The sequence below is a fragment of the Bubalus bubalis genome, chromosome 4 (assembly GCF_019923935.1).
Source record: "Bubalus bubalis isolate 160015118507 breed Murrah chromosome 4, NDDB_SH_1, whole genome shotgun sequence".
In the NCBI taxonomy this organism is placed as follows: Eukaryota; Metazoa; Chordata; class Mammalia; order Artiodactyla; family Bovidae; genus Bubalus; species Bubalus bubalis.
In genome coordinates this window covers 22527723-22548392 of record NC_059160.1, presented here as the reverse complement: position 1 = coordinate 22548392, position 20670 = coordinate 22527723, and the positions used below count along the sequence as shown (strand labels likewise).

The following is a 20670-nucleotide window of genomic DNA, read 5'->3' as shown; positions in this document are numbered from 1 at the left end:
ACATTTTAGACATATTTCAAAACTGAGTTGCTGATGAAGCCACAGATAGTTTCTCGAGAGTTTGGGTAGATCAGGAGGTGTCTCATCTGTGATTAATTAATGAAATGAAACCAGGGTCACTGGAGTCCAGCGATGAATGAAAGGTCAGCGAATGGAAAAAACTGTCAATAAAGGCAGATGTCAACAGAGTGGAACATTGTCAGAGATAAAGATCAGGGGAAATGGACTCTTTGCCAAGGTAGATTCCTGTGGAAGTGACCAGGAGTCCTGGTTTGGGACATTTCAAGCCAGACTGAGCACGGATTTCAATGAAATTTGTTAAATATTTTAAGGCTGTTTGGGTTTGTGCTGCTAGAGATTAGTTGTAAACATTGGTTTAAAAAAGTGGGGGGTTCTGTTTGCCTTATGATGTGTTTTACCACGTGTTACTGCTGTTTTATTTGGCTCTGGGGGGTTGTTTTGATGCTAAATAGTGGTTTGTTTTCTTTCTGTTTTCTGTATTAGAGTTTTCTAGCGCTGCACTCACATTTTACTTTTTTAGACCCACTGAAGTTAGAAGTGATTTAGGATAGCGTGAATGATAGAGCTGGACTTGGAACAGCCCAGGCTGGCCAGCTCTCACTTTACGATTGTTGGAGACTCTGTCCCCTCTGAACATAGTTTGATGGAGGGAACGGGCTGAAAGTCACCAAGACGCAGCCACAACCTCACCACCAGTTCACAGACTGCGATGGTGAGCCAGCCGTGAGCCCCTAGTCCATCCTCAGTTTTGTTACTGGACTCATGTGACTCGAGCTTACAGAGTTCTTGTGTCTCTGGTCAGGTCTCCTGCTCTTCTCTGCCTCATCAATGCTTCTGAACCATGTGGCTTAGGGGTAAGCAAGGCTCTTCTGTCTGTTTGGGAGAGGCCATGGCCATTTCCAGCCTAGTGAAATGAGGCTAAAATGAGGGCAGGACCCCAGAGATATCAGCAGACACGTTGCCCACATTCTAGGCAACATGGCACGTAATTCCGTGGCATTTTAGAAATGTGGTCTAATGCACCCAATGAGTACAGTCTGAAGCTGGGCTGCCAGGGCTCACATCCCAGCCCTGTTGGTTATCAGTCTGTGCCTTTCTGAACCTCAGTTTCCTTATCTGTGAAATGGGAACAACTCAGGCACCTCCTTCAAGGGGTTGTAACGATCAAACAAAACTTGTAAAGTGCTTAGAGCAATACTTGTCACATAGTACGTGTTCAGTAACTGTAGGATGACCTATTTGTAAATATGATGACTTATAAGTTTAAAATGAAATTCCTTGGATGATCCGGTTTCTCTGTTTTCTGAGAACATTTCCTAGACTCCCGTTTTGTTGGATTTAAATGAGAGAGACCATCCCCTGAACTGTTTTGAAGCCAGAATAGGAAAAAAAAATATGACAGCAGTTTCTTAGAGAAACACCGGGACCACAAAAGTTACTGGAAGTTAAAATTTAAACCCATTCAATTAAATTGTAATCAGAATTGCGGCTGTCAGTTCCTGTGTTGGGAAAGCAAGCGTAAGATAGGCCAAGAATGTTCAGATTCTTTAATGTTTGTTTTTATAAGAATTACTTGAGGGGAAAAAAACTCACCTTAAATGATTGTATTATGCCATTAAGAGACTGAAAAGGACAAAACATTAATAGAAGCAAAATTATAAATTCTGAATCATGACAGGCATATACATATGCCTGTATTAAAGGGAAAAAAGTGGACATGTTAGTTGCTCAAGTCATGTCCAACTCTTTGCGACCCTATGGACTGTAGCCCACCAGGCTCCCCTGTCCATGAGATTCTCCAGGCAGGAATACTGGAATGGGTAGTCATTCTCTCCTCCAGGGGATCTTCCGGACCTGGAGGTGGAACCTGGGTCTCCAGCATTGCAAGCAGATTCTTTGCCATCTTAGCCACTAGGAAATGCCTGTATTAACTGATCCCTTTTTGAGATAGCTGGTGGGTTATACTTTAAGTGTGGAAATTCCGACGATTTACTCTATTTCAGTGGTTGCAACGGCCTTATCTTGATGTTTCCTTAAGTGTGAGTTCCACCAGCTATTAAAAGATATTAGGGGGAAAATGGGAGGGGAAATTCCATGGTCAAATAAGCTTGAGAACCTTGAATTAAATGAAAGTAAACCAGTTTCCTTAGAGGTTTTCAGGCTCCTCAGAGAGCTTTTAGTATGTGAGCTGTGAGTCTCCTAGGGAGAAATGACGTGTAGCGTTTCATGTCCCAGTGTCCCGTCTGCCAGCTTCCTGCAGGAGGTCATTGCTCCAGAGCCGACTCTGGGAGATGCAGCCCTCGAAGCGCTGCTGCTTCTGTTCTGTTTCAGGTGAATCCTGCTGAGGTATAGCTGCAGACTAGCGATGGGGGAAGGCCACAGACAGGGCTGGGAACTGGATGTCTGATGCCTGTGCCCTGCAGGGCTTCCTCTGCAGGCACAAGCTCTCAGGCATCCCGACTGGCCCCATCCTCTCCATCCTCTGACAGCTCTGTGAGGGGGTCTGATCACTGCTCCCAGTTTAGGAACAGGAAAACTAACAGCCAGAGGGCGTCATTCACTTGTGCAAACGTGACAACTAGAATGTGGTGAAGCCAGGATGTGAACTCAGTACAGGGGCCTGTGTTCTTCTTCCCTCTGATGTTCAGTCATGTGTGTGTGTGGTTTGTATGCCCTGTGTGTATATATGTGTGGTTTATATGCCCTGTGTGTGTATATGTGTGGTTTGAATGCCGTGTGTGTGTGTGTGTATGGTTTATATGCCCTGTGTATGTATATGTGTGGTTTGAATGCCCTGTGTGTGTATGTGTGTGGTTTGTATGCCCTGTGTGTGTGTATGTGGTTTGTATGTCCTGTGTGTGTGTGTGTGTGGTTTGTATGCTCTTATGTGTATGTGTAGTTTGTACGCCCTGTGTGTGTGTGTGTGTGTGTGGTTTGTATGCCCTGTATGTTTGTGGTTTGTATGCTCTTGTGTGTATGTGTAGTTTGTATGGCCTGTGTGTGTGGTTTGTATGCCCTGTGTATGGTTTGTATGCTCTTGTGTGTATGTGTGGTTTGTATGCTGTTTGTGTGTGTGTGTGTGTGTGGTTTGTATGCCCTGTGTGTGTGTGATTTGTATGTCCTTTTTGTGTGTGTGGTTTGTATGCTCTTATGTGTATGTGTAGTTTGTATGCCCTGTGTGTGTGGTTTGTATGCCCTGTGTGTGTGGTTTGTATGCTGTTGTATGTATATGTGGTTTGTACGCTGTTTGTGTGTGTGTGTGTGTGTGTGTGGTTTGTATGCCCTGTGTGTGGTTTGTATGCTCTTGTGTGTATGTGTGGTTTGTACTCTGTGTGTGTGTGTGTGTGTGTGTGGTTTGTATGCCCTGTGTGTGGTTTGTATGCTCTTGTGTGTATGTGTGATTTGTACGCTGTTTGTGTGTGCGTGTGTGTGGTTTGTATGCCCTGTGTGTGTGGTTTGTATGCCCTGTGTGTGTATATGTGTGGTTTGTATGCCCTGTGTGTGTAGTTTGTATGCCCTGTGTATGTGGTTTGTATGCCCTGTGTGTGTGTGTGTCTGGTTTGTATGCCATGTGTGTGTACGTGCCCGGGATAGGCTGGTGGTGGTGAGAGAACAGCATGTACAGTTGACAGTGAGTTTTGTGTGGCTGGAAGGATGTTTGGAAAGGGCAAGACATGAAATCTTCACTCTGAGCAGGTGCAGACCCTGAGGACCCCGTTGGTTCCACAAAGGAAGTGGGGTTTCTGTAATGGAACCTCCTACTCTGTCTCCCATGTTCCCGTAAGAACTTTACAAGCAAACTGCTTATGAGTAAAAACAGTCCAGACCCCTGGGTTGGAGGCTCGGGATGGACACTTATATTTTGCAAGTGGACTGGTTATTGTCACTAACTTGCTGCCATCCAGCTGGCTGCACTGTGCATGCCACGCTAAGCACAGATGATGCACACGGGTGTCCAGAGGGTCCTGCTGACACTTGCCCTGAACAACACAGGGGATAAAAATGTTGATACTTCTCCTTCTGCAGGTGCAGGGTCAGCTCCCTGCACTGGGGTAGCGGATGAGGGTGTGTTTCGTATGTATCCAGAAGGGAGGGAAAGGTGTGTAGAATGTAGCTCAAGGAGATGGAGGTAAATATTTAATGAGATTTTCAGGTCCCTTTTAAGGCTTGATTAAAGAGGTAAGAGTGGGACTGCTCTATCTTCTCAACAAGTGAATTGTTTTTTAATTCAATAGTATTAAAAATGTACACACCGCTATATTTAAAATGCATCACCAACAAGGACCTACTGTATAGCATAGGGAACACTGCTCAATGTCATGTGGCAGCCTGGATGGGAGTGGAGTTTGGGGGAGAATATATACGTGTGTACATATGGCTGAGTGCCTTTGCTGGCTACCTGAAATTATCACAACATTGTTAATCTGCTATACTCCTGTACAAAAGAAAAATTTTTAAATATACACACACATTCACTCAACATATTCTGAGTCTCTTTGGTTCCTGAGTTTGTACATAGTGAGGGCTGGATAGGGAGGGATTTATCTGAAAATGTATCAAAATGTATTCAGTTCCTGGGTTTGGATTTGCATCACAAGGAATATTTAGATTGGAAAAACCAGTGAAGACCTTATTCATCTTTTCTCTTCCCAGAGAAGGTGAGCGTCTCCTTAGCCAGTGGGTTTCTCGTCATTAACAGTAGCAAGATTGTGACCTAATAAAGGTCATGGAGTGGGTCATTATAAGGACAGGACTAGAAAAAAGTGAATTCCTCCGAGTACAGGAATCTTGCCCCAGCGCCTCCGTTTGTACCCTGAGCAGTTAGGGTCTGTCGGCCCTTGTTTATAATGAGCACCCAGCAAAGGAACAGGAGACCCTGGAATCACGAGTGATTATGAAACCCTCGATATAGAGAATATTTGTAAGAGTAAAGGGTGTATGTGGTATCTTTGAAATTAAAAATTTATATAGTAGGAAGATTTAAAAAAGTTCATTCTGAAAGAAACTTAAGTTGATCCACTGTGTTTTGAAGAAATAACACCTGATCTCCATTGAGGATTTGTTACATCCCCATTTTTCTTCTGCTTGGTTATGTGCTGCCTACTTTCTGTCCTCTTTAAGTTGCACAGAAAAGGACGGGGGACTTGCAGGGCCTGGGCGCCTTTCGAGGCCCTGCAAGCCAGGGCTGTTGCAGGCCTGTACCCCGGAGCAAGCAGCTGTAGCCAGGGATCCGTGTACGGCAGGATCCACTTGCATTTGTGGGATTTGCTTTTTCTTTTCAGACAGCTTTATTTGACTGGTTACCAGAAGGCTGATTTTCATCTCTGTGCCCGGCGTAACTTTACCATGTCTATCCTTAGGTGGGTTTGCCGAGTTCTCCCGCTGTTTCCCTGGCCTCTGTGAAGGAAAGTCCACCCTAGTCCCCACCTGCATCTCTCAGCCTTGCTTACCTGTTGCCAACATCGGGCCAACCCGAATTCTGCCCAATCTCTATCTTGGCTGCCAGCGAGATGTCCTCAACAAGGTGGGTGCTTTGAAAATATCCTTCATTGCAGGATTTCTTGACAGCAGCCGGAGAGGCACCGGTGGGCCATCCTTTCAGATACAAATGTTCTCAAAGCAGCTCCCCAGCCAGCAGCCCAGCAGCCTTACCTCCTCCCCCGTGCTGTCAGCTGTGATGCCCTGTTTGCCGTCGGAGACCTAAGCCATTGTCAGATGTGCTGTTCTTACAGGTCCAAGAGAGCTGTGACAAGACAGGGATTTTCAGAAGTTTCGCCCCATTTTCTTAGATGTTCTGTTATAGTAACTGGCACACACAGGAAGGCTAATACCATCTAGATTATTTCACACTTAGAAATGTGCGCATTTGCTGCATCAACTAGAAAAGAACTCAGAGTGGCTTGGATTGAGGAAGAGTTCATGATGACTTTCCCCTTCCAGAGGGGCAGGGGAGGGGGTCAAAAGATGGTGAGGATCAGCGCTAAGAGGATGCAGTGCAGACGCCCTGCCTGAGGTTCCTTGAAGCAGTTTGGTGGAGACAGAAGAGGGAAGAACATGAATCCTGGATGTACAGGATGTGGGCCGTCCTGAGCCGGGTGTGCCCAACAGAGGAGCCTTGTTGATTGGCGGAGGCCGTTGTATTTAATGGCACACACATAACGGCAGTAGAACTAAGGTCTGTCTGTCTCACAGTTTATATGCTCTTAACCAGTGTTGCTAGAACACAGGCCCCTAATTGCCTGGAAACTGATCTGTCTTTAAATCTCTTATTTGGTGGTGGTTTAGCTGCTAAGTCCTGTCCAACTCTTGTGATCCTATGGACTGTAGCCCGCCAGGCTCCTCTGTCCATGGGATTTTTCCAGGCAAGAATGCTGGAATGGGTTGCCATTTCCTTCTCCAGGGGAATCTTCCCAACCCAGGGATTGAACCTCTGTCTCCTACATTGCAAGCAGATTCTTTACCGACTGAGCTACCAGGGAGGCCCTAAATGTCTTATTTATACCACCTCTGGTTGAAAAAGCAGTCAGAGATCTTAATTCAGCTGCTGCTGATTTACAAGTCCTGCTTTCTTATGTGAAAAGAAATTTCTCCTTGAGTAGCTGAAGGAATTGGACTGGCTATAAAAATAAACTTTGAGGTGGGCTTGCTTTAGCACGTGGAAAGCAAAAACATCCTATCATTGGGCAGGAAGGAGGCATTCTTTTCACTACTTTTTTTTTGCTCTTAAAACCCCTATATCTTCAAAATTTTGCCTGGATATCGTTGTTAATACGTCTGCTCTTACTATGAGGCATTTGAAATTTGATAGCGCATAGCTGCACTGAGCCTTTCTGGTGGGGTCATGATGTCTTTGAGCATGTGATTCTTATTAGTCCTCTTTGAGAAATAAGCAAACTATGTCACAGCGTGCATGCTAAGTCACTTCAGTTGTGTCCTGCTTTTGCAGCCCCATGGTCTGTAGCTAACCAGGCTTCTCTGTCCATGGGATTCTCCTGGCAAGTATACTGGAGTGGGTTGCCATTTCCTACTCCAGGGGATCTTCCCAACCCTGCATCTCTTATGTCTTCTACATTGGCAGGTTCTTTACCACTAGTGCCCCCTGGGAAGCCCTTTGTCACAGCAAGCAAAATTAATTTCCTACAGTCAGACACATCCCTAGGGCAAAGCTGAAGATGCTTTATGTAATCCTCAGATCAGAAAAATAAAATAAAATGAAGTGAAATTCCTAATTATGGATCCTGTCCAGAATTGCCCTCTGTAAAACTTCACCAGTCAGCTGGCAGGCAGGTGATTTTACAAATAATTGCATTACTTGTCATTTTTGTTACTTTCAATATTCAATGAAATGGTACCTTGACTATGCTGCGTACCTTCTCCAGGTTTAACAGATGTATCAGTTAATAGCTGAGTGAGCACCTGCAGGGTGAGAGGAGTGAAACTGGAACCTGAAGTTGAGGTGATGGGAGGGGGAGATAGTTTTCTATTTTTAATTGGCTTCTAAATGTCTGTATGGGAAACAGGATCCACCCATTGATGCCTTGAGAGGAAATGAAGACTAGGCTTATGGAAGCTGTGGTAAATAGCTTGAGCAAGGTCGTTCTGCAAGACCCTGAGAAAGTGGCCTTAGAACCTAACTACATGCAGATGTGTGAGACATAAGGGTGTTCTCTAAGTGGTGAATGGAAATGCCTATGTACGTAACCTCTGGATTCATAATTGAGAAAACTCTTGGTGCTGGAGGCGATCTTACAGACCACTTAGCCTCCTTCATTCAGTAATGAGGAAACCGCTATTCCAGAAATGTTACACGAATTCCACACCATCACCCTGTCAATGAGTTTTAGAACCAGACTTGCCTCTCTTTCTCAGGCAGTATAAACTCACCTTCCTGCTCCACTCTCTGGTTTAAACTTTCCAGGAGAAATAGTGGCTAATTTCCAGAGCTCTCCAAAGATGGAGATTTTATCATCTTCTCTAATAGTGTATTCCTTTTTAGTCAAATTTAGAAGATGAAGTCTTTGAGAACAAACACCACAAAATCACTAATTTTATTAGTCTTCTTATTTATTTTTAACAGATTGCCACCAAAGTATCTTAAAAGCATGTCAGAAATTTTCTTAGGAGGATAATAGTGTCTAACATTTAAAATGCTAGGCTCAAAAAAAGAAAATAAAGTGCTATACTCTTTATGTTACTGCATTTAGCCCTCATAATAGGATTTAGAGGCAGGTTGGCCCTGAGTTGTATGACTTGCTTACCCACAATTCTGTGACTAGAACGTCATTGACTTCAGAGTTAGTCAGTGGCAGAGATCATTCTCAAACCTAATCTACTGTGGCTCTGAGTCCTGTGTTTATAGAACACCAGAAATCCTCATCTCCTGCAAAATGGAAATCTCCATAACAGGCTGTTAACAAAGGACTGAGATTCTAATGGTCTATTGAATCTAATTGAAATTTGTTTCCCCTGCTTTTTCTACAGCATTGTCTATACCAGAACCATCCCATAGAAGTAGAATGCAAGCCACACATATAATCCAAAGTGTTCCAATAGCCTTTTTTTTTTAAGAAGTAAAAAAAAAAAAAAAGTGAAACTAATTTTTTAAATACATTTATCTATTTTTTATTTTATGACCGCACCACTTGACATGCAGGATCTCAGTTCCCCCGACCAGGGGTTGAACCCATGCCCCCTGCATTGGAAGCGCAGAGTCTTAACCACGCGACCACCAGGGAAGTCCCGTGAAATCAATTTTAATAACATTTATCACCCTATATCAAGAGTATTATTTTAACCTGCAATCAATATAAAACTTACTGGCACTTTACATATTTCGTTACTAGGTCTTGGAAGCCGTGTGTGTGTGCTGTGGTCACTGCTCCTCTTGCTGTGGATGAGCCACACGTGCCAGCTTCCCCTCAGACCGCAGGTCCATACTGTCAGCGTGTGACCGTGTTCACTTCTGTCTCAGACGTGGCTCTTCTGTAGGATGCTGTAGGCGGGCATCGGCAGTGAAAAGAGCACCCTTCCCCGCACACGTGTGCTTTGTTCCGACACTTTCCCCTCCTCTCTGGTCTTTGTACTGGAGTTCTAACAGGAATAGCAGTTGTACTAAAGCAGTTTGCAGGTGCCCAGTTCTTATCTGACTGACTGCGCTTGGAATCAGAGTCCTGTAGTTAAAATGTTCAAGACAAAAGTTCTTGATGTTTTCTCCTCCCTTATCAGTTAAAATTCCAAGTAGACTTATGTTTCACCCTTACACACGGGATGTGTGGTGGAGTTACCTACTGCACATTGTTCTTGAGCCTGAACCTGTTCAGCTTCTTCACCCAACTCAACTCTACCCCTCTTTCCCATTTTAAACAGGCTGCTGTCAGCCTTCTTTGGGCAGCCTCTTTTTTGTTAATATTTGTTTATTTGGCTGCACCAGGCGTTAGTCACAGCATGCGGGATCTAGTTCCCTGACCAGGGATTGAACCCAGGGCCCCTCGCTTGGAGTCTTAGCCACCGGCCCACCAGGGAAGTCCCTGGGTAGCTTCTTGTTTCAGCCTCCGATGTGCAGAGCTGGCTTTCCTGTGCTGCCTTGCTGTTCTGCCATCACCGGGACTACTGCCACTTTCCCTGGTATTTCCATCTGAGAGTTAGGCAGGAGCCTGGATACCGTGTAGCCAAATACTGCTTTCAGGTTTCTCTGTGATCTAGGAAGACAAAGGGCCATGTCATCAGGGCAGTCAGTAAAAATGTATTTTCAGTGTCCAGTGTGTGTAAAACACCATATAGAGTGCAGGTTGGTTAGACAAGACTTGTTCATGAGTCAGTGATTCATGAGTCAGGTGACTTAGGGCTTGAGTGAGGGCTGGCTTTGCACGGGGTAGATTTGCATCCCAGCTGGTTGGCCTCACCAGGCAGAGCACCTGAGCCAGGTGACGGAATCCGCTTCTGCACCAGCAAACTGAAATGCCTCCTGCCTCCTAATGTTCATGTGAGGCTCCAGTGACAAGGCATTATGCCAGGCTCTGATCACAGTTCCTGGTTTATAGGGACTCTATTATCGTCACCAGTGGGTGGCGTATACCAAGGTCTAGGGTGAGTGGTAGATACCGCGCGTATGGCTGGTTGAGGAGGGCTCGCTGGAGGAAGTAGGCCAATTCTGAAGGCAAAAGGAGTGGCGAATACAAACTTACTAAATTGACTTCAGAAAGAAAGATTACAATCCCTTTAGGGTTGTAGTGCCTGCATGATTTAATGAGACCTCTGTCCTCAGCCTAAGTGAACATGGCAAACTGGACCAAATAGAGCAGTTTAATTAAGCTGTATATTAAATCTATATTCCATGTATTACTCCACAGTCTATGTCACAAGAGCATGGAGCCCAAGTTTAGAAATTAGTCTAACTATTGGGGAAAGTTTATTTCACGGTTTAAGAGAAAGAAACTTAAACAGGAAAAAAGTAGTAACTGCAAACCATACTAGTAAAATGAAGATTTATTTTTTGACTCACAAAAAATTATTTTTGAACATTTTCTTAATTGTGTTTTGAAACTAGAATCTTTAAAAAAAATTATTAGGGGGTCATCTTTTCTGCTTTACAGCTGAACCCTTTTTTTATACCTAACCTGCTACATTCAATGTAATTTCCCTTTGTTGTTGTTTAGTCACTAAGTCGTGTCCAGCTGTTTTTGTGACCTATGGACTGTAGCCTGCCAGGCTTCTTTGTCCTTGGGACTTCCCAGGCAAGAATACTGGAGTGGGTTGCTATTTCCTTCTCCAGGGGATCTCCCCCACCCAGGGGTCGAACCCACATCTCCTACGTTGGCAGGTGGGTTCTTAACTACTAAGAAAACAGGGAAGCCCATAATTTCCCTAGTGAAGGCCAATTAGGAGGAGGGACAGTTTGAATTAGTGAAAAATATACATTACAAGCTTTGGGTGTCGAGGCGTGGGAAACAACTTTATTGAGATATAATTCATACACTATATGATTTACAGGCTATTTTTTATTAAGATATAACTGACGTATAACATTATATTAGTTTCAACTATACAACATAATGATTAAATATTTGTATATACTGCTAAATGATCACAATAAATCTAGCTAACATACACCACCATACATTGTTACACATTTCTTCACTCTCTTAACCACTTTCAAATGTATAATACAGCATTATTATCTATATCTGTATGCTGTACAGTACTTCTCCATGACTTATTTATAACTGGAAGTTTGTACCTTTTGACCATCTTTTACCCTCCCCTCCACCGTCTCTGGTGGCCACCAGTCTCTTCTCTGTATCTGTGAATTCGATATTTGTTTGTTTTTTAGATTCTGCATGTAATGGGAACATATGGTGTATTTGTGTTTCTCTGTCTGATCTACTTCACTTAGCATAAAGCCCTCAAGGTTCATCTGTGCTGCCGCAAATAGTAAGATTTCCTTCTGTTTTAAGGCTGAATAATATTCCATTGTATAATAATACCATGTCTTCTTTATCCCTTCATCTGTCAGTGGCCACTTGGGTTTTTTCCATGTCTTGACTTTTGTGAATTGTGCTGCAGTGAACACAGGGTTGCATATGTCTTTTGGAGTTAGTATTTTTGTTTCCTTCGGGTAAAGACCCAGAAGTGGAATTGCTGGATCATATGGTAGTTCTAGACGTCCCTGGTGGCTCAGATTGTAAGACAACCACCTGCAATGCAGGAGACCCAGATTTGATCTCTGTGTCAGGAAAATCCCCTGAAGAAGGGAGGAATATCTACCCACTCCAGTATTCTTGTCAGGAGAATCCCACAGACAGAGGAGCCTGGTGGGCTACAGTCCATAGGGTTGAAAAGAATCAGACATGACTGAGCGACTAAGCGCGTGGTAGTTCTATTTTTAATTTTTTAAGGAACCTCCATACCGTTTTCCATAGTAGCTACACCAGTTTATATTCCCACTAACTGTTTTAAAAGTAAGATTAGGTGGGACTTCCTTCCTAGTGGTCCATTGGTTAAGACTGCGTACTTCCACTGCAAGGAGCCCAGGTTTGATCCCTGGTTGGGGAACCAAGATCCTGCATGTTGTGTGGTACAGCCAAAAAAAAATTTTTTTTTAATTAAAAAAATAAGAGAAAGTAAGGGAACTAACATTTAATGAGACTGTGTATTGTGCATAAGTCACTTCATCCTCATAATAGCTTTACAGAATAGTCGTCATCAGCTCTATTTTTCAGGTAAGGAAACTAAAGCTGAGGGAGGTCAGTGAGATCATTCAGATAATGAACAGTCCCGTGCTGAGCTGTGCTCTCAGTTTCCTGGGACTGGTACCTGTGTGCTGGCAGAAGGGATGGTGGTAGAGGAAGTTTATTAAAGTTTGCTTCTAGTGGTTTCTATCTTCTCAGAGCAGTAGGAACCAAGATCATCCACGAGCAGAGAGAAAGGGCGAAGGAGGGCATGTGGAGGGTGGAAGAGAAAGGGCAAGGGGTGGAACGGCATCCAGAGAGGAGGCCAGGAGACTGAGGGAATACGGTGCCTGCTGATGCGTGGGACCCAAGGGGCCCCTTGGCAGCGTGGCAAGCTGGCGGGAAGGAGGCGCAGTCCTGCAGTGGTGGGTTGTATGTGGTTGTGGTTACTGGTAACAGCAGAGACCAGACCAGGCCCCGGGGAGGGAGTGGTCAAGGTGAGGTGCTCAGAGAACTCAGAGGCCAGGGTGTCCGAAGGATATCTGAAAGGCCAGAGAAGAGAGATTACATTATCTGTAGGAAACATGTATTAGCTAACTGAGCACAAAGTTGAGCTAAATATTAAACAGAGTAAAATGACTGCTCTCTGGAAGCCTATGTTTAACTAGGGGACAAAGGACTGTTGAGTTGTGTATGCTTTCCACAACACATGGAAACAAAACTGAGTGAATGACATAAATTCCTCATCAGTTCAGTTGAGTTTAGTCCCTCAGTTGTGTCTGATTCTTTACGACTCATGGACTGCAGCACGCCAGGCTTCCCTGTCCATCACCAACTCCTGGAGCTTACTCAAACTCATGTGCATAGAGTTGATGATGCCATCCAACCATCTCATCCTCTATTGTCCCCTTAGGAAGTCACATTCATCTGTGAGTAAAAATAATCATTAGTCAGTAATACGTACACACTCTTCACACTTGTGGTTCCATCCCAGTTCTGCTCTCAGGAACTGCGACATAAGACACACTCTTGGGCACTTACATGCCCGGCCATAAATACAATCAGGAGAGAAGGGAACAGAACAGTCATGTGACTCCTCAGCTAACAGCAGCTGCTGACCCTCCGCTTGGCCACCCAGGTGGAAACAGGTGGAAGCCCCCCTCCTGGCCACAGTGGGCCCTGGGCTGCAGCCGGCCCTGGGCAGCAGTGGGCCCTGGGCTGCAGTGGGCCCTGAACTGCAGCGGGCCCTGGGCTGCAGCGGGCCCTGAGCTGCAGTGGGCCCTGGGCTGCAGCAGGCCCTGGGCTGTTGCAGGGCTACTTGCCCCATTTGAATAGTCTGCTCAGCAGGAGGCAATTGTGTTTGTTCTCAGACTGTTTAGGCCAATGTACTTGTTATTATAATGATGTATATTTATGAAAGTATCACATACATGAATGAAGTATGAATGGGGGAAAAGAGTTGTTTGTCTATGCTCTGAGCTAAATGTTTTCAAAAGATTCAGGAAAAACAAATTGCTCTACTTATTTTCTCTGTCTTAAGAGATGGGGAAAGGCAGCTGTAAATCTAGAACATTCTGTCCTGATTTATTAGTTTACTAGTTCTTGCTCTTTAAAGAATGGAAACTATAAATGGTAGATGCGTTTGGTTGTAATTTTCTAAAGAACTCCAGTCAGCTAAGCTATTGAAAAAACAAAAACAAACCCAAAACACCAAGGTCCTGCATCAGAAGTTAGTGAATTAGTGTACATTTATTTGCATTAAAATGTTTTACGTATGTGTGTAACATCTTTAGTGATTTCCTCCTTTAACTCAGTTTTACTGACGTAGTAACTGCCACTTATTTTTTCTCATTTTATTTTGCATTTAAGTTGTTATCATTTCATTTCAATACAGTAATGTCCCCTTCTCCCTTAGAAAGTGTTAGTCACTCAATTGTGTCTGACTGTTCGTGACCCCATGGACTTTAGCCCACCAGGCTCCTCTATCCATGGAATTCTCCAAGCAGGAATACTGGAGTGGGTAGCCTATCCCTTCTCCAGGGGATCTTCCTGACCCAGGAATTGGACCTGGGTCTCCTGCATTGCAGGCAGATTCTTTACTGTCTGAGCCACCAGGGAAGCGTGTCTCCCTTATGTCAGTTATAAATAAAGCTACTACTTACATGTATCTTTCCAGGGAAGCGTGTCTCCCTTATGCGTCTTTTATGGCATACTGTCTTACACATGGAGAATATTGGTGAGATATAAACTATTGTGGGCTCGGATGACTGTTTCTTCCATGAGGTCAGAACTGCCCTCTTTTCATGTTTCAGCCATGCCCATTGGGCGCCCAGCAGCCTGCGTGAGGCCAGGAGATGTGCATGCCGGCAGCAGGGCCACGCTGTGATGCCCGTGGCTGCAACTGAGGCAACAGTTGCGAAAAAAGAGGCAAAGTGCAACTGATGAGTCTCCTTCGATAGCTTTCTAGTGTCCTGAGTTACTCCAGGAGTCTGTTCAGAAAGAACCATGCCCAGAGGGGTGTTCCTGTACTTTCTAACTGGTTACAGTTTAAAAGGGTAAAAAAGGATGAAACTATATTACTTCACTTGGTTAAACAATAAAAATCTGTGTGTAGGCTAGTTACTTCACTTCATTGCTCCATCTTTGTTGTTTAGACCCTCAGTCGTGTCTGACTCTTTGTGAGCCCATGGACTGCAGCATGCCGGGTTTTCCTGTCCTTCACCATCTCCCAGAGCTTGCTCAAACTCACGTCCATTGAATCGGTGACGCAATCCAACTATCTCATCCTCTGTCGTCCCCTTCTCCTCCTGCCTTCAATCTTTCCCAGCATTCGGGTCTTTTCTAATGAGTCAGCTCTTCACATCAGCTGGCCAAAGTACTGAAGCTTTAGCATCAGCATTAGTCCATCTAATTTGCTTTAAAAAGAACTTGAGTGGAGTGCAGCAATAAAGAAGACATATTCTAGAGATGAATATATTTGGATGTGACTTTTGACACTGGACCACTTGGTAGCTGTGTAACTTTGGAAACATGTACACTTGCTAAGTCTTAGTGTCTACATTTTAAAATGAGGATAATGGTAGTACCCATGTCAAAGGGTGGTTGTGAGGATTCAGTGAGACAATCCATTTGAAAGTTTAGCACCTGGGCTTCCCTGGTAGTCTAATGGTTAGGAATCTGCCTGCCAATGCTAGGAACCCAGGTTCGATCCCCAGTACAGGAGTATCCCACATGCTGCGGAGCAGCTGAGCCTGTGCTCCACAGCTACTGAGCCAGTGTTCTAGAGCCCGCAAGCCACAACTGCTGAAGCCCATGTGCCTAGAACCTGTGCTTTGCAACAAGAGAAGCCACCACAGTGAGAAGCCCACACACTGCAAGGAAGAGGAGCTCCTGCTCACCACATCTGGAGAAAGCCTGTGCAGCAACAAAGACCCAGGGCAGCCGAAAATAAATAAATAAATAAAATAAAAAAGTTTAGCACAGTACCAGGTACATAGTAGGCATTCAACATGTTGGATGTTGTTGTATATGTACCATATGCCATAATAGTATATTATTAATAGGCCTATAACAAAGGTGCCCTACAGATTTTTTTTTTTTTTTTTTAATTTAGGTTAAGTGGTCGTTTCTATAGAGTGTGAAAGTTGCTCAGTCATGTCTGACTCGTTGTGACCCCATGGACTATACAGTCCATGGAATTCTCCAGGCCAGAATACTGGAGTGGGTAGCCTTTCCCTTCTCCAGGGGATCTTCCCAACCCAGGGATTGCACCCGCATTGCAGGTGGATTCTTTACCAGCTGAACCACAAGGGAAGTCCAGTGGGTGCTTGTCAGAAGTGTACGTGGTTCCCGTCTTTCTGTGGGGAAATCGAACATGATGCTCGCTATGACTCGTTACACCTCAGTGTTGCCCTCGGTGAGCGCTGCCTGTGGTCTTGTGATTGTATAGAGTGGGTGACATTGCCTACGTCAGCCTCTCTCCTCAGAAACGCCTGTGTCTTTACTCTTGGACTACTTTTCATTTAATAAAGCTTTGTAGTACTGTTGACAGAAAGGAGAAGGATATGTAAAAAGGTTCCTTTCTTTAAGGAGCATTGTTGGGAAAGGCCCAAAAGGCTCTTATCTCCAGCTTCTTGGTCGGGAACACTGTGGTGATCAGATGGTGGCAGAAAACCTTCACTCATGTGCAGATGTCGCCATAGGAAACACTGAGATCGTCACAGCCCAACTGTTAGCCCCGCGGCAGCCCCTGAGACCTTCCGAACGTGAGGGTCAATCACTTTGAGCTCGCTTAGCTCCAAAAACTACTTCTTGACATTGTTATCTCACAGTTGAGAGGGCTTCATACCTGATCTGGATTTGCTCAGTCTACGTTTTATGTAAAACAGAATATATTCATTGTGCCAAGTGTGGTAAATGAAGGGATTAGGGAGTTAGCAGGAGGCTAAAATAGGAAGAAAATGACCAAAATTCAAGACCATGGTTGAAAATGATCTAACAAAAAGATTTGTAGATGAGGTAGCATTCCTAGAAAAGAAGTGACCATGGTTGCTGAGAAGAGAATGATTTCAGGCTGAAAACATTTCCTGAGAGGCAGCAGTGGATGACTAAATGAAGTGTGTCGTGTAGGCTTGACTGGAAAATGGCAGATAGGGATGATAGTTGAACAAACACATACTGACCACAACTACGTACCTGGTGCTAAAGGTAGAAAAACAAGCAAGGTTTAGTCCAAGATCTCAGTGCTTAATAGGATATACAAGAATTATCTGCTAGTGATAACACGGTATGGTATGCTCTGTATTTTACTAATAGCATGTCCAAAGTCCTTTGGACAAGCAGAGAACGGAATGGTTAATTATGCACCAATAGAAGGGTTCATAGGAAGGTTAAAGCAGAAAAGTGGTAGAGTCATCAGGAAGAATAGGGCCTGCTCGGAACTGGCGTGAACAACATTGAGGAAGGCTGGGTGTACATGGTATGCTGGGTATTCGAAGGTTGTATGGGACAGGAGCGGGCAGTGAGACATGGTAAAAATAAGTGTGCATAAAACACACAGCCCCTGTTTTAATGACAAGAAAGGATACTGTAGTTGTTGTTCAGTTCAGGTTTGGAGAGGAGAACACTGCAAATTTAAGAGATCCGTGGCAGCTTTTCTGCTCTCATGGTGTGGGCTGCTGGCTGAGCAGCGCCTCAGAATAGAGAGAAGGGGTGATGGGAGGAGTTGATGCTGCAAAGGTTTGACCACGTTTGGAGGGGAGTGGTGAGGAAGAGAAACGGGATGAAAGGATCCCATTTTTTAGCTCAAGTGTCTGGGTGGATATTATTACCAAACCCAATTTTGGATTACAGAGAGGAAAGAAGAATTTGAAGCAGAGAAGGGAGAAAGAGAATGTGCTGTTTCTGAGTTTGAAAGTTTTGAGGGACATCTGAATAGAGATATCTAGGAAGCAGCTGGAAATATGGATCAAAAATTGAAGTGTGTTTAAGAGTCATCAGCATGTAGAGACATGGAAATAGTCAGCCTTCAGAGAGAGTATTTAGAGCCAGGAGATGGCCCAGGACTGTATCTTAGAGAATAGTTGGGAAGGACTGTATCTTCCCAACATGTTCAGTTTGGGAAGAAAATGTTCATGTTGTGTGTGCATATGTTCTGAAGTCACAGTACAAAACAAACAAAAGTATTCTAGCATACTCCCAAATCTTGTAAATCAATGCACTTATTCATACATTTTGGGGATTACATCTAACATGGTCATAATAAATGTACATAGTTGCCAAGGAGGGGGAAGTCATAGTAAACGGTCATGGTTTCATTTTGTATTCTTTGTTCCACTTCTCTAGTAAGGAAGATGATAGAGAGTTGACCGTATTAGTGATGTGTGATTTTTTAAACAGCCTTTTTGCCCTTAAAGAGTTCTGCTTTAAAGCCTCGATTTCTAAAAAAGTCTTGATAAATGTAAAGAAACTTAAATCATATCAAGCATCTTTTCCAACCACAATGCTATATTAGAGATCAACTACAAGAAAAAGCTACAAAAAAACAAACATGTGGAGGCTAAACAATGTGCTACTAAACAACCAATGGATCATTGAAGAAGTCAGAGAAAAGTAAAAAGAACCCAGAGATAAGTGAAAATGAAAACAGCAATCCAAAACCTATGGAATACAACAAAAGCAGCTTTGAGAGAGAAATGTATAGTGATGCAAGCTACCTCAGGAAACAGAAAGTCTCAGATAGCGACCTTATGCCTAGAGAAAGTAGAACAAACAAAACCCAAAGTTAGTAGAAGGAAATAAAGCATAAGGATCAGAGAGGAAATAAATGAAAGTGAAAGTCGATCAGTTGTGTCTGACTCTTTGTGATCTTATGGGCTATACAGTCCATGGAATTTTCTAGGCCAGAATACTGGAGTGGGTAGCCTTTCCCTTCTCCAGGGGATCTTCCTAACCCAGGGATTGAACCCAGGTCTCCCTCATTGCAGGCGGATTCTTTACCGGCTGAGCCACACAGGAAGCCCAATAAATGAAATAGAGGCTAAAAAAACAATAGAAAAAATGAATAAAAGCTGGTTCTTTGAAAAGATAAACAAAATTGATAAACCTTTAGCTAGACTCACCAAGAAAAAAAGGAAGCGAGTTCAAACCAATAAAATCAGAGGTGACAAAGGAGAAGTTACAACTGATGCCACAGAAATAAGAAGATCCTAAGAGACTAGTGTGAGCAACTGTATGCCAGCGAAGTGGGCAACCTGAAAGAAATGGACCGATTCTTAGAAAGGTACAATCTCCCAAGACTGAACCAGAAAGAAATAGAAAATATAAACAAATCAATTACCAGTACTAAAAATTGAATCAGTAAAAACTCCCAACAAACAAAAGTGTAGGACCGGGTAACTTTATAGGTGAATTCTAACAAACATTTAGAGAAGAGTTAACACCTATCCTGAAACTATTTCAGAAACTGCAGAGGAAGGACCACTTCTGAACTCATTCTATGTGTCCACCACCATCACCCTGATACCGAAACCAGACAAAGATATCACACACAAAAACTTATCACTGATGAACATGGATGCAAAAATCCTCAACAAAATACTAGCAAACCGACTCCAGCGATATATTAAAAGGTTGAGACAACATGATCAAGTGGGATTTATCCCAAGGATGCAAAGATTTTTCAGTATCTGCAGATATCATATCTACCACATTCACCAACTGAAGAATAAAAATCACATGAGTATCTCATATACAGAAAAAGCTTTTGATAAAATTCAGCATCCATTTATGGGTAAAAAAAACTCTTTGGAAAGTAGGCATACAAAAAAGTTGAAAAATGAAGCAAATTCCCTAGCAGTCTAGTGGTTGCTGCTGCTGCTAAGTCGCCTCAGTCGTGTCCGACTCTGTGCGACCCCATAGACGGCTGCCCACCAGGCTCCCCCATCCCTGGGATTCTCCAGGCAAGAACACTGGAGTGGGTTGCCATTTCCTTCTCCAATGCATGAAAGTGAAAAGTGAAAGTGAAGTTGCTCAGTCATGTCCAACTCTAGCGACCCCATGGACTACATACAGCCTACCAGGCTCCTCCGTCCATGGGATTTTCCAGGCAAAAGTACTGGAGTGGGGCAATTCCATTTCAGGGGGCACAGGTTTGATCCCTGGTCAAGAAATGTGGGATCCACCCCCCACATGCCACAGCACAACCAAAAAAAAGGAGGAGGGGTGTTGAAAGTAGGCATAGAGGGACCATACCTCAACATAATAAAGGCCATATATGACAACCTCCCCACGTAACATTATAGTCAACAGTGAAAGGCTGAAAGCATGTCCTCTAAGATCAGGAATAAGACAAGAATGCCCAGTCTTGCCATTTATATTCAACATTGTTTTGGAAGTCCTAGCCACAGAAATCAAAGAAGAAAAAAGGAATTCAAATAGGAAAATAATTAAAACTGTTATTGTTTGCAGATGACATGATGCTATAGATAGAAAATCCTCAAGATGCTACTAGAAAACTACTAGAGCTCATCAGTGAATTCAGTAAAGTTGCTGGATACAAAGTTACTATACAAACATAGGTTGCATTTCCATACTCGAACAACAGAGTATCAGAAGAAATTAAGGAAATAGTACCGCTAACCATTGCATTAAAAAGAATAAAAGACCCAGGAATAACCTACCTAAGCAGGGAAAAGACCTGTGTTCTGAAAACTGTAAGATCCTGATGAAAGAAATCACACAGCAAAAATGGAAAGATATACCATGTCCTTGGATTGGAAGACTCAATATCGTTAAAATGAGCATACTACCCAAGGCAATCTATTGATGCACTGCAATTCCTGTCAAATTACCAATGGCATTTTTCACAGAACTTGGACAAAAAAAAAATTAAATTTGTATAGAGACACAGAAGACCCATAATAACCAAGACAATCTTGTGAAAGAAGAATGAAGCTGGAGGACTCGTACACCCTTACTTCAT

The 20670-nt window shown here is 43.5% G+C and overlaps 1 protein-coding gene across 4 annotated transcripts in view; it reads left to right on the top strand.

Moving 5' to 3' along the window:
* The window catches only part of DUSP16 (dual specificity phosphatase 16), a 93319-nt gene that overhangs the window by 56310 nt on the left and 16339 nt on the right, over nucleotides 1-20670 (top strand). For all 4 annotated transcript variants that reach the window (XM_025283281.3, XM_044941165.2, XM_044941163.2 and 1 more), the window contains exon 5: nucleotides 5382-5545. In XM_025283281.3, coding sequence (XP_025139066.2) covers nucleotides 5382-5545 — 164 coding nt within the window. The remainder of the gene's footprint in view (nucleotides 1-5381; nucleotides 5546-20670) is intronic.